At 51.9% G+C, this 12,278-nt stretch overlaps 1 protein-coding gene across 10 annotated transcripts in view; it reads left to right on the top strand.

Annotated features, from left to right (window-relative positions):
• The first annotated feature begins 3,211 nt into the window (after window positions 1-3,211).
• The window catches only part of LOC149345965 (nucleoredoxin-like protein 2), a 43,919-nt gene continuing 34,852 nt past the window's right edge, over window positions 3,212-12,278 (top strand). For 3 of the 10 annotated variants that reach the window (XM_089586302.1, XM_089586303.1, XM_089586304.1), the window contains exon 1: window positions 3,352-3,834. In XM_089586302.1, coding sequence (XP_089442428.1) covers window positions 3,370-3,834 — 465 coding nt within the window. In that variant the 5' untranslated portion in view covers window positions 3,352-3,369. Of the gene's footprint in view, window positions 3,284-3,351; window positions 4,978-12,278 lie in introns of those variants that run through there. The other 7 variants (XM_089586306.1, XM_089586305.1, XM_089586308.1 and 4 more) reach the window with 5 other exon arrangements.

Genomic DNA, 12,278 nt, shown 5'->3' with positions numbered 1-12,278 from the left:
AGTGAGGGCTTTAGCTAGAGTGGGAGCAAGGACAGGCTTAGTGCCAAGGAGGGATTTGAAGAGAGACCATGTGGATCGCGAGTGCAATGCAGAGTCAAGACGGTCACAAGAGCACTCCAACGAGAGTGCTCGAGTGAGGCGCAGTGGGCGACGATCTCGGCCCGTAGAGCAGTAATCCGAGAGGAAAGTTGGGCATTGTGGGGTTGGCAGCGGAAGGAGCGTTGAAGACGTTTACGGCGACGCCATAAACGGAGTAGGTGAGGATCTGGGTCTGGGACTGGGTGACAAGAGCGAACACGACGGCTACTGGAGGTGAGCGCTGCAGTGATGCGCGACGTCCAGTCGTCGTAGGATTGAAAGGAGTCAGAGGCGAGATTAGCGCGGAAGGCGTGCCAGTCAGCATGAGTGACCGGATGACATCGACGGATGTGGGAAAGAGAGGTGGAAATGTGGACAAGATAGTGGTCACTAAGAAGAGTTTCGGCTGTCACTTGCCAGTGAAATGAAAGTGAGCCCCGAGAGAAAGTGATATCGGGTGTCGTGGGGCGCTGTGAGGCAGTGCGCGCTCGAGTAGGGGAGCCAGGAGTATTAAGAAGGGTAAGGTGGCGTTCCTGGGCCAGACAGTGGAGAAAGCGGCCGGGTTTGAGGGTTTGAGGGTAGCCCCAGAGTGTGTGAGGGGCATTAAAGTCACCACCAAAGAGGAGATGGGAGTTAGAAGGAAAAGAGTGAAGGAACCTGCCCAGGGCGGAAAATAAAGAGGAGGTGGCAGGGGGGTTGTAGAAAGACAAAAGGGCGAGTGAGACGCGGGAAGAAGGGTGGTAATAGACCACACCAACTAAATATTTAAGAAGGACGGAGGGGATATCAAGCGGCTCCACGAGCACGTCGCTACGTACATAAATAGACGCAAGTGGTGTGGCCGTAGTGGCATGGTAGGCGCGGTAGCCTGGGACAGTGCGGGCCGTCCGGGTCTCCTGGAGGAGAAAATAGGGCAGAGAGGGGTGGGCGAGTATATACTGGTGGAGGGGGGTCTTATTATGGCACAGATTTCGGCAGTTCCACTGCACAATCTCGAGGTCCTCGCCAAAAGCCATTATGATAGTGTAGGGGTAGAACTTCGTGAGGGTATACGCGTTCCTTCGTTTTGGCCGGGGGCAGTGACTCATGCAGGTATTGAAGCGTAGAAGTGAAGGATTCTAATTGTTTGGATTGTGCTTGGAGGGTGGTAAGAATCTGCACCGATGTTTCTAGCTGAACCAAGCGAGTGTGGTGTGCCTGTGTGGTGGTTTCGATAAGATCAGCCAAAGGGGCGGTGGAGGAGGGAGTGGTGAGTGTGGCAAGGTGCTCATTTAGCTTGGTAAGCTGGGAGGTAAGCGAGGAGGTGGTTGTCTGGAGGGTTTGGGTCAAGGCGTGGATCTGCTGTTGTAGGTCGTGGGAAATGCGCTGCTGCTCTCGCTGCTGGCGTTCCAGCATAGCGAGCCGGAGGTCGAAGGAGCGGCTCTCGTCAGTCAGGGATGGAGAGGGTGGTGCAGTGGAAGAGACGCTGGAAAGGGACGCTGGAACCGAGGATCCTTTAACTTTGGCGGCGTAGGAGCCTGGTGGTGACGTCACCGGAGCTGATAGAGGTTCATGATTAGAGGAGGAGGAGGGGGTGGGTTGCGTGGCCTGGCGCAAAGCTAGGCGTCGGAGGTACGCAGCTTTGGCACACTCGCGTTGTTTAGCGAGGAGGAAGGGGCAAGTCGGGTCGAGGGAGGGGTGGGTGTTTACCTGGCAATGAACGCACCAGGGCTGGGCACATACATGAGCGGAAGGGTCGGCGGGTAGAGGAGCAGCACAGCGACGGCACTTTGCCGGAACGCTGTGCTCTGGACACTGGTGGGCGCGGTGTCCAAGAGCGAGACAACGGGTGCAGGTGGGAGGCTTAGGGTTATGGGGACGGCACCGGAAGGCAAGGCGTTTGAAATACACAAAGTGGGGGATTACGGTTCCAGCGAAAGTTATGAGCACCGATTGAGTGGTGCCCATATATCCGCTAGGTGGCGCCGCCCTGGTTAGCTGGCTGACTATCGTGCTTCGTTTTTCACCTGCCCCTGGCCTGGTCCAGGGCCTTGCCCGCCCCTGGATTTACACTCCATCGCGTCAGGAAGACATCCGCACCACGTGGACACCATTGGCATCACGGCCCGCTGTCGAGCTGGCGCTCCAAGCGCCTCCAAAAATCTGCTGCGGCGCGGCGCCTCACTAACCCTAACGCGCCGCGCCTGCACCTCTGGCATGCAGCGTCTCAACAAGCCCCTGAAGCCGAGACCCACCCATACTTCGCCGGTGTCAACTTCTTCCGGCGCGGCCGCCACGGGGCCTACTCCAACCACGCTTACAGCCATGTCTCAACCGGCTGCGTTCAACACCGGCCACACCACCGCGCCCATTCCCGTCGCGTTCACCGACGCTGGGAGCTCCGAATCGACAGCCGCAACGGAGCCGGCAGCGTTCGTCACCGCCGCGGCTTCCACTGCTGGCCAACTCCACGCATTAAGGGAAGCCAAGAGCTTCGGGTTCACAGACGCATCGCAGTCGACTGCGTTCGTCGCCGCCGCCAGTGCCGCCGCACCAACTCTGACCACACTTCCCGCTGACAGCAAGTCCAGCACCTTGGTACCTGCGTCGCAGATTGCGGCTCAGGCTGACGACGCAGCAGACATGGACCTCACGGCGTCCCCGGTCGACGGCCATCTCATTCCGGCCCCTGAGGTCGGCTGGACCACCATCGGTGCCAGCCGTGAGCCTGCCTCCGCCACCCGGCCCCGCACCGAGCTCATCACAGTTGCCATCCAGCTTCCCCCTGGCACCCTCACCCCCAAGCTACCGCTCTACGACGTGCTCGCCGCAGTCGTCTCCGCTGCACAATTGTCCTCCGAGAGCAGTGCAGAGATTACCCTTCAGGCCAAGCCAGCCCAAAGCCTTGTGTTTTTAAAAACATGTTGAGGATTTGCGGGGTCGCAGCGGAGCACCACAGAAAGAGACGACCAGCGTGGCAGGCTTCTAGTTCCGGACTGCGTGTGCCGGGCGTTCGCTCCGAGCACGCGCTGTCGTTCTTTATTTTCTTTTGTCGCGGGAACGCCGATCTCAGCGCCTGCGTTTTGTAGCGTCGCCGGGCGCTACAGGGCCCCCCGCCTAGACGGAACGTCGGAATTTACGTGCCGACGGGGCAGAGATGAAGTAGCCCCGGCAGACAAGCAGGCAGCTAGAGTAACAGTGTCCCCACGGGGTCGCCACAAGTCCGGTAAGTTGAGGTCAGGGGCCGGGAAGAGCAGTCGGGTGGAGTGCGCCGGCTCAGGTGGACGAGCCTGGCTGCTGCGCAAGGGGCGAATGATGCAGGGTGCCGAGTTGACAACGGACATGGGAGCAGGGGAGGCCATGGTCGGGCCGTCACCGACTGTAGTGCTGCCCGCGGACACAAGTGTCGTCGGCGTTGGAACGTTGGAGCCGGTGTCGGTGGGAGTCTGGCGCGCCGAGTACGTCGTCACAAGCACTGTAACGGCCGAAACGGCTCCATGGACTGACAGCAGCTGTGTTTTGACCATCGACACAACGGTGACAGCTGTGACGATGCCGGAGGAAGTTGCGAGGCTCAATGCAAGGTGGTTGGGTGAAGCTGGAGTGACAGTCCGGAGCGACTGGCCAGTGGTGATGTGCGTGTGGGCATGGTCGGCTGTGGGTGGCTGCAAGAAGGTTGTGCCAGTGACAGGCCGTGGAGCTGAGACGGCTACATCAGACGGCTGGCTGACAGCAACAGACACAGCTGGGGGATGGACAGTTGCTGCATTACTCGGTGTGAGTAGCTCGACCATTCGTTGCTGAAGGTGGCTCAAGTCAGGCACCAAAGCAGACGCTTGCTGCGACAGTGTCGGGCTGCCAGGGTCAGACTCCGAGAAGCAGTTGACAGTACTGAGGGCTTGGAGTGGGGCCTCTTGGGCAGGCGGTGTGGCCGCCGGGGTAGTGGGGCTGGTATGTGGCATATGCTGCGGTGGCGGCTTCAACCCCACAGCAGAGGCCTGCAGAGCTGTTGGCGGTAGTGACGAGGTAGATGGAGATGCCGGAAGCCTCGGCACGGCTGCTGCCGCAGAGTCGTCTTTGGCTGCAGGAGGCTCTGGCGACAACGCCACTGAAGCGCAAAGAGGCAGGGCCAGAGACGCGGGTACGATAGTAGTGGGAGAAGGACGCGAGGCGAAGCTCGTGCGGATCCCACCTGGTGTGGCGTCGAGAGAGACAGCCGGGCTGGAGACGCTGGACGGGAGCGGCGGCGATGCGACAACGGGCTGCTGAGGCGGGCCGGGTTCTGATGAAGGCTGCGTGGTCGCGAGCGAGGCCGGTGCAGGACCAGAGGCTGGCGGCGGCGAAAACGGGTCGACTGCGTCGTAAAGCGGCGGCGGAACGTAGTAGGCGCCGAAGTCCGCCAAGACGGCCGCACGCAGCTCATCGTATGGCCGGCCGCCGAAAGCAGAGTAGGTGAGCTGACGCAGGAGGTCGGGCGGGAGGATGTCGCAAAGGACTTCGTGTTTGAACGGCTGGATGGTGATGCCGTTCAGGTACATCGCAGCCTCCAGTTGGGCGAACCACCCGCCGACGCCTGCAGGCCGGAACGCCGGGAGCGGCGGGTCGAAACTTGGGTGCTGCCAGTACGCCATGCTGGAACGCCGCTGCGATAGAAGGCACGGTTCGCCAGGTCACCACTGTTGAGGATTTGCGGGGTCGCAGCGGAGCGCGAGAGAGAGAGACGACCAGCGTGGCAGGCTTCTAGTTCCGGACTGCGTGTGCCGGGCGTTCGCTCCGAGCACGCGCTGTCGTTCTTTATTTTCTTTTGTCGCGGGAACGCCGATCTCAGCGCCTGCGTTTTGTAGCGTCGCCGGGCGCTACAAACACATTACCCTCTCACCGCCCACCTCCTGCTTTCTATCACGCATCTTCAGCTTCACGGTAAGCCTGTCACCATTAAAACATATGCCCCTAATCCTCCCATCTCATGCCTCGGCGTCATCCATAACGTCGGTGGCCACTTCACCCCTGATGACCACATGCATGATATCGAATCATTCAAAACCGATATTCTTGCTGCAGCATGATATAATTTGTATGTCTGCGTGGTATCAGCCATGTCTCAGATCCACGGGTGCAACAATTACTTTTCTGTTTCTGCAACTCCGCAAGGAATTTTATTAGGCTCTTCAACTTTTCTTTACAAAATAACTATGAGTACAGTAGACGAAACTCATAATTTTTTTCAACTCTTGTCATGTTATATCGTGTGACTGGTGGTGCAGATGAATGTAAATAGGACACATTTGAAATGCAACGACGTGCTTTCTTTTGAAGAAGGAGCAGTGTTTGAAAAAATTCAGGGGGCACTTTGACTGTCTAAAGTGGGTAGAGGCGGAAGCGTTCTCCGCACCACCTTCGCTGTTTCTCTGGCACCGGTGGCGTCACATATAATCGAGTACTAATTACTAAGTGATGACAAATCACTAATTAATCGTTAATTGCTGGTTAATGCCTGAATACTAATTAACTGCTAATTAATGACGCTTAAGCTTCGCCTTTAGGAGTGGAACGCGACAGCGCGTTGTAGCGCTGCCAGGGAGTCCACGGAACACCACCCGTTCAGCGCGATGCCTTGCCCTTTGAACCCAACGCTTTTTGAGGAAAGGAAATGGCGCAGTAATTCTCTGTCATCTCGGTGGACACCTGAACCGCACCGTAGAGGAAGGGAGGAAGTGGGAGTGAAAGAAGATAGATAAAGAGGAGCCGTAATGAAGAAAATGAAAATTGTATTTGGGGAAAGGAAATTACGCAGTAACTGTCTCACAAAATTCAGGGGGGCAATTTTTTACCTAAAGTGTGGTCACTGATGCCCCTAAGAGCGTAACGCGACAGCGTCTTGCAACGCTGCCAAGGAGTCCATAGAACGCCATCGCCCATTCGGTTCTACGCCTCGCTCGTCAGTAAATTGGTTTTTGAGGAAAGGAAATGTATCTGTCTCTCATTTGTCGGTGGACACCTAAACCTCGCGGGAAGGGAATGGAGGAGGATGAGAGTGAGTGAAGACACCGTATTCACTAGACGCGCCTTTGTTCATTCCAAACCATCGAGCTGGCATGGCGGAGTGGATAGCATGCTCGTCTCCCACGCCGAAGACCGGGGTTCGATTCCTGAGCTCGACCAATTTCTTAATCGGTTTTATTTGTTTATATGGCCTGACTAGTAAAGCTAATTAGGCTAATTGGGTAATTAAGCAATTAACTAAGCTCAGTCCCACTTAATTGGAGCATCACTATACGATCCCTTCAATTGGTTGCATGGTTACTAGCCAAAGAACAATTGGCCCCGTTTGAAATTCGCGCACTGTGACGTCAGAACCGTTTCCACCAATTGAAAAGCGTGACATTTTCTGTCGACAACTCATGCTTACAACGATGAGGCATTAAAGGCTTCCGCCTTAATATTAAGGCGGAAGCCTTTAATGTCTCATCGTTGTAAGCAGGAGTTGTCGACAGAAAATGTCACGCTTTTCAATTGGTGGAAACGGTTCTGACGTCACAGTGCGCGAATTTCAAATGGGGCCAATTGTACTTTGGCTCGTAACCATGCAACCAATCAAAGGGATCGTATAGTGATGCTCTAACTAAGTGGGACTGTGTTTAGTTAATTGATTAATTAATCAATTAGCGTAATTAAGATAGAGGAGAATGAAGAGGTTAGAAGAAAGGGGAAAAGAGAAGAAAGACGCGCGTCGCAGCGACAACAGCGTCCGCGGAATGAGACGCTGCTGAAAAAACAGATAAGTACGATTAGAAAAAATTTATTTACATATGTACACATGCCAAGGTTACAAGATACATTCACATTTACAAAAACACATGACATTAAGTATGTAAGGTAAGCCAATTAAAGAGGTACCATAAACATTTCTAAGTAACTAACAGGAATGGGCAATGTAAAATAGGAATGCATATATACCGATTGACAGAAGAGCGAAAAGTCGATAATTAGACATTGAAACATTGAAAAGTTGACCTTAGCGCCAGTTTGGCCTAAAAACCAAGACAAGACGACCGTTATTAACAGAAATAAATTGGCATGACCATTGTCGGAGAAACTCTTCCTCACCCAAGAAAAAGAGTTCCTCGGACAAAAAACTGATTAGCTCCCGTCGGAGACGGCCGAGAATTGGCCACACAGCGCGGCGTCGAAAGCCACTAGCGACCGCGGCGCATCGACTGCGCCATAAACTAAAAAGACCTGCAACTATTAACAGGCGAGCAAAACGGCCGCTGGGGAAGCGGCCGCGGGAGACGAAGCACGAAATGCCCTGCCCACGAAATCCCGCATGAACCGCGCGCCAAAAGACACGCGCTACAACACAGGTGACTGTAGCGTGGCGATTAGATTCCGGGAGCGGGCAATTCGGACAGGTACTGGAGCGTAAAACACCCCATCGCTCTAACCGATCACAAGTAGGGAGCACTGCCCAGCCAAGTTTCCAGACAAAGTCGCGTAGATGGTCTGGGAGAGGTGTCGACGCTAAGCGCGCCCACTGAACGCGGCGCATAAGTGAGCGGCGAGCCGCCGGCACAACAGGCAACAATAGCGAGCCCATAATGTCCACCACACGGTCTGCGACGATGTTGACATCAGGTGCTACTGCTGTTACATGCCTGTAAAAGGCCACTGACGAGGCATAGAAAGCGGAAGGTTGCTCTGACTGAGGTCCATGATTAACAGGGGCCGCAGGATCCAAAAAGCGCAAAGAAGGGCCCAGAAAGTACCGAGTCAGGGTTCGCGCCGGAGACGCGTTTCCTAGCAGGATACGCAAAATACCCTTTAAAGCTAACAGCGAGGACGTAACAGACAAATTTGGAAAGGCAAAACCTCCTCTCTCCCGTGGTTGTCCAAGAACAGCACGAGCCACAAGCTCGGTACCGCCTGACCAAAAAAAAGAAAAAACTGTAGTCTGCACCCGCCTTATGACACGGAGGGGTGGTTTAACAGTATAGCAAAGGTACCAGAAGGCACCGAGAATGACTGACTGAACCAGGTAGCGCCTCTCAAGCAGAGGCAGGTCGAATGTCTGCGCCCTTCGCACACGAGCTGTAATGTCGTTGACGACCGAAGACCACACACCATCCCATATTCCAGCACAGTCGTAGGTCACACCTAAAATGCGCATCTGCGCGCACCACTGCAAAGGTATTGCAGATGAAATACGAGTCTGGGTAGACCCCACAAAAAAGTAACAACTCTTCGAGTAATTAAGAGCAGCTCCAGACAAGGAGGCGTACTCACGAAAAACATTTAGAGTTTCAAGCAAGCTGCGTTCATCAGCTAAGTACAGAGTGATGTCATCTGCATAAGCAGTGACGCGTACCGCTTCGCTCCCTGGCAAAGCCAGACCTCTAATAAGGGAGTGGCGATTCACTGCCAAGAGGAAAGGCTCTAATGCTAAGACAAACAAAAGGGGGGAGAGCGGACAACCTTGACGGACGCCACGGCGAACATCAAACGCGGTACTTTCCCGGCCATCGAGGAACAGAGTGCTTGAAATATCTCTGTACATCTCTTTAATGAGAAGCACGAAAGAAGCTGGGAAACCGAAAGCATCCAGCGTCCCGTAAATATACTCGTGCTCTAAAAAGTCGAACGCCTTCTCTTGATCAAGGGAAACAAGAAGACCCTGTGCGCGCCGCCGTAAAGTATACGTTAGGATGTCTCGCGTTACAGAAGATAAACTATGTATTTCACGGCCTGGGATGGAGCAAACCTGGTGGCAGGAAATAAGCAACGGGAGGAGAGACCGCAGACGACGAACGAGTAATTTTGCTAGTACTTTGTAATCTGAATTTAGTAGGGTGATAGGGCGCCAATCTGCCGGACATGTCGAGAAAGGAGACTTTTTGGGAATTAGGAATTTTGGGATAAGTACGAAGCCGCGTTCGCTCCACCACCACGCACTTCCCCACTCAGTTCGACGTTTCTCGTTTCATATACGTTGTGTCGAACATCCCAGACAGTTCCAACATTTGACAGGTGAATGACAGAACACGATGGATAGAAATACAATAATATAAATATGAAATAGCCTAATTAACCTTTCTAGTTAGACCGCATAAATCAATAAAACCGAGAACGAAATTGGTCGAGTTGGGGAATCGAACCAGGGTCTCCGGAGTGCAATACGAGCACGCTAGCCACTCCGTAATGCCAGCTGAATGGTTTGGAATGAACAAAGGCGCGTCTAGCTAATACGGCGTCTTCGTTCACTCCCATCTTCCTCCTTTCCCGTACGGCGAGGTGCAGGTGTCCACCCAGATATGCGAGAGAGATACATTTCCTTTCCTCAAAAAATAAATTTACCGTCCAGCAAGGCGTACAGCCGAATTGGCGATGACGTTCTGTGGACTCCCTGGCAGCGTTGCAAGACGCTGTCGCGTTCCACTCTTACAGGCAAAGCTTAACATGTTAACCACACATCAGTAACACACGCAGACAGCCAATGGACGCGTCATTCGCTGGCAGCACTTGAATCATCATTCACAACCACATTCGTGGCAGAATGCTGTACTCAGGCTTTCGCCTTGCACCCACTTTAGTCGCCAAAGTGACTCCTAATTTTTTGTTTGCGTGGGTGTGGCCCAAACCAGTGCGCAGTAAACTATGCGAAAGGAAAACAATGCATGACAAATTTGAAGATCTGCTGAATGGGGAAGAAAATGGCGGCACCGTGCTAGTGCGCCGACTGATGTAGAGAATCTCTTTGAAAATGATTGAATGTGATGAGTCCATGACATGTCAGCAGCGAAGGTCACGCCAAGAATTTTGTTCTTAAAAATTTCTAAGGGTGTATCTCCGAGAACCAACCTTTCTTCTTTCTGTGGCTGCTTGCCTGTAGCCATGAATATCTTGGCCTTATATTTATTGCTATTTATTTTTAAACAACTCTCATTTGACCGATCCCCAATCATTGCACGCTCTTTATTGGCTTCTCCTACTACTTCGTCTACATTTTTACCAGTGAAAAAGGTGCTCCTGTCGTCTGCGTAAAGCACGCATACTGCATTGTTTTCCTTTTGCACGATATCGCTGATGTAGATGTCGAAAAGAAAGGGCCCTAGAATACTCCCTTGTGGCACTCCGGAAGTCAGCAATCTGTGGTACGAGTTACTTTCAGCGATAGAAACTCGGTGCTGACTATTCAAAAGAAGAAATTTAAGTGAGGCGGAACCAACTCCTCGGACAGCATAACTGAGCAGTTTGTTTAGTAATATTTCATGGTTTAGGCGATCAAATGCTTTGCTGTACTGAATGAGAATTGCGAGTGTAAGCTTGCCTTAATCAATATTCGAAATTATTAATTCCTTCATAGTTAATAATGCTATTTTCTTTGACCTGCCATTGCAAAAGCCATGCTGACCACCTGAGAGCATGTTATGTTTCAAGAAAAAAGCTGTTCATTCGCAAAAGAACAATCTTCTCTAAACCCTTATAAAATACAGGAAGCAGTGAGACTCGTAAATAGTTATTAACATCATTTTTTTGCCGCCCTTAAAAATAACTGCAACTCTTGCGATTTTCATCCCGTCCGGCAAGCAACCAGATTCAAGAGCCAGTTTGAATATGATATGAATATGAATAGCCTATTTGACCACCTTTGTTTGAAAGACGTCGATATCGCTGACATTGGTGTTTTTCGAACTTACAAACTTGCGATACATTCCTGTTTTGTCAGTTCGGTCAAAAAATAGCGTCTCGTTACACTGGTATTGAAGTGAAGCGCTAGTCGAGTTGTCGACTGCTGGCTTCGCTACATTGACGAAGTGTTCTCGGAAAGACTCGGCTAGGGCAATTCCGGATAATTTTCTACCCCCTATAGCCAATTCAGAAGGGATTCCTCGGGTCGTTTGTCTATTAAGGGCTTCGTTGAATATTTTCTAAACTTTGTCCGTTCGCTGGTTTCTTTCAGTATTGAAAAGGTTGCTGCTCTTCACAATGCCACATTTGGTTTGTTCAGATACTTCTTAAATATTTCAATTTTTGCTGGGTCATTTGTCTAGAGGAAGGCTAGGAAAAGAAGATTTTTTTCAAGTTGTTATTTGTTCCATGCCGCCCCCAGAAACGGGGCCAGAGAGAACTCCAAAAGAAAGCGCGTCCAATAGAAAGGATTCTCCACGGTCGAGTGTCCGAGGGTGTCGTAGAGGTTTGTCTGGATTGCAGGCCCCTGCGCCTCTCACACACAGCTTGCAAAGGCTGTCCTATTGCTGCTTCTCAGTTCACTATCGACGGTCGCTGTCTTCGTAGGCCCTTTATGTCTGTATGCATTTATGCATTGGTAGGCGTATATGGACCGTTCGCAGCCCAGCTTACGAAGATGTCGACCACTTCGGGCGGTCCAAAAATACGCAGCGCTGTAGTCCACTATGTATTGCCATTAGGACTATGCACCGCATGACTAACGATTAGCGGTTACTTGTCTTGCGTTCTTCATATTTCTTCGGTAGTGTTCCAGAGGTGTGACCTTAGGACAGGATTTCTTCCTGAGCATCGAACTTTCAATGATACTCAGTCGAGGTCCATAACCTTCTAGACGGACAAAAGACATTTCCCGAACCACGACTCCGGGATGTCACGCAGTCCTCAATGCACTTGAGCAAAAGTGACTCTCTGCCCTGTACTACCTTGTCTCTCGTTCCATCTTGTGGCAATATGCAGAGACAATATGCTCGTGCTCTGTATCAGCGACTTCTGGGAGAAAATGAAAACATAAGCGTGCGAAAACCCGGCGTAAATAAAGTAATTGTCATGCAGTTATATTCCGCCACGGGTTTAGGTGAACATGCAGTCGAGACATTAGAGATAAGAAACCAGGTGATCTACTCAAATGGTTTTATTTGTCGAAAAATGAATGCCAGGATACACAGGTTCGGAACGTTGCACACGTGATACACGCACATAGTGAAATCTAAACACAAGCTGAAAAGAAAGAAAAGTCCCCTGAACAAAAGTACATCCTGAAAACAGAGAGTGACAAGACCAATCAAAAAGATCCTCGAGCGATGATGAAATATCGCACTACATATGTGCTCACAACAATCAGAACCAGAGAAAAAAATGAAACGTAAATTACACAACTACATCTGGCGCTAAACTTACCAGGCACAAGCAGAACTGAACATAATTTTTTACATGTGCCAGTTGTGTCACGGGCCCCGCCGCGGTGGCTCAGTGGT

This window comes from Amblyomma mixtum, chromosome 4 (assembly GCF_055824585.1).
Source record: "Amblyomma mixtum isolate Tamu chromosome 4, ASM5582458v1, whole genome shotgun sequence".
Classification (NCBI taxonomy): domain Eukaryota; kingdom Metazoa; phylum Arthropoda; class Arachnida; order Ixodida; family Ixodidae; genus Amblyomma; species Amblyomma mixtum.
This window is presented reverse-complemented; position numbering and strand designations above follow the sequence as displayed.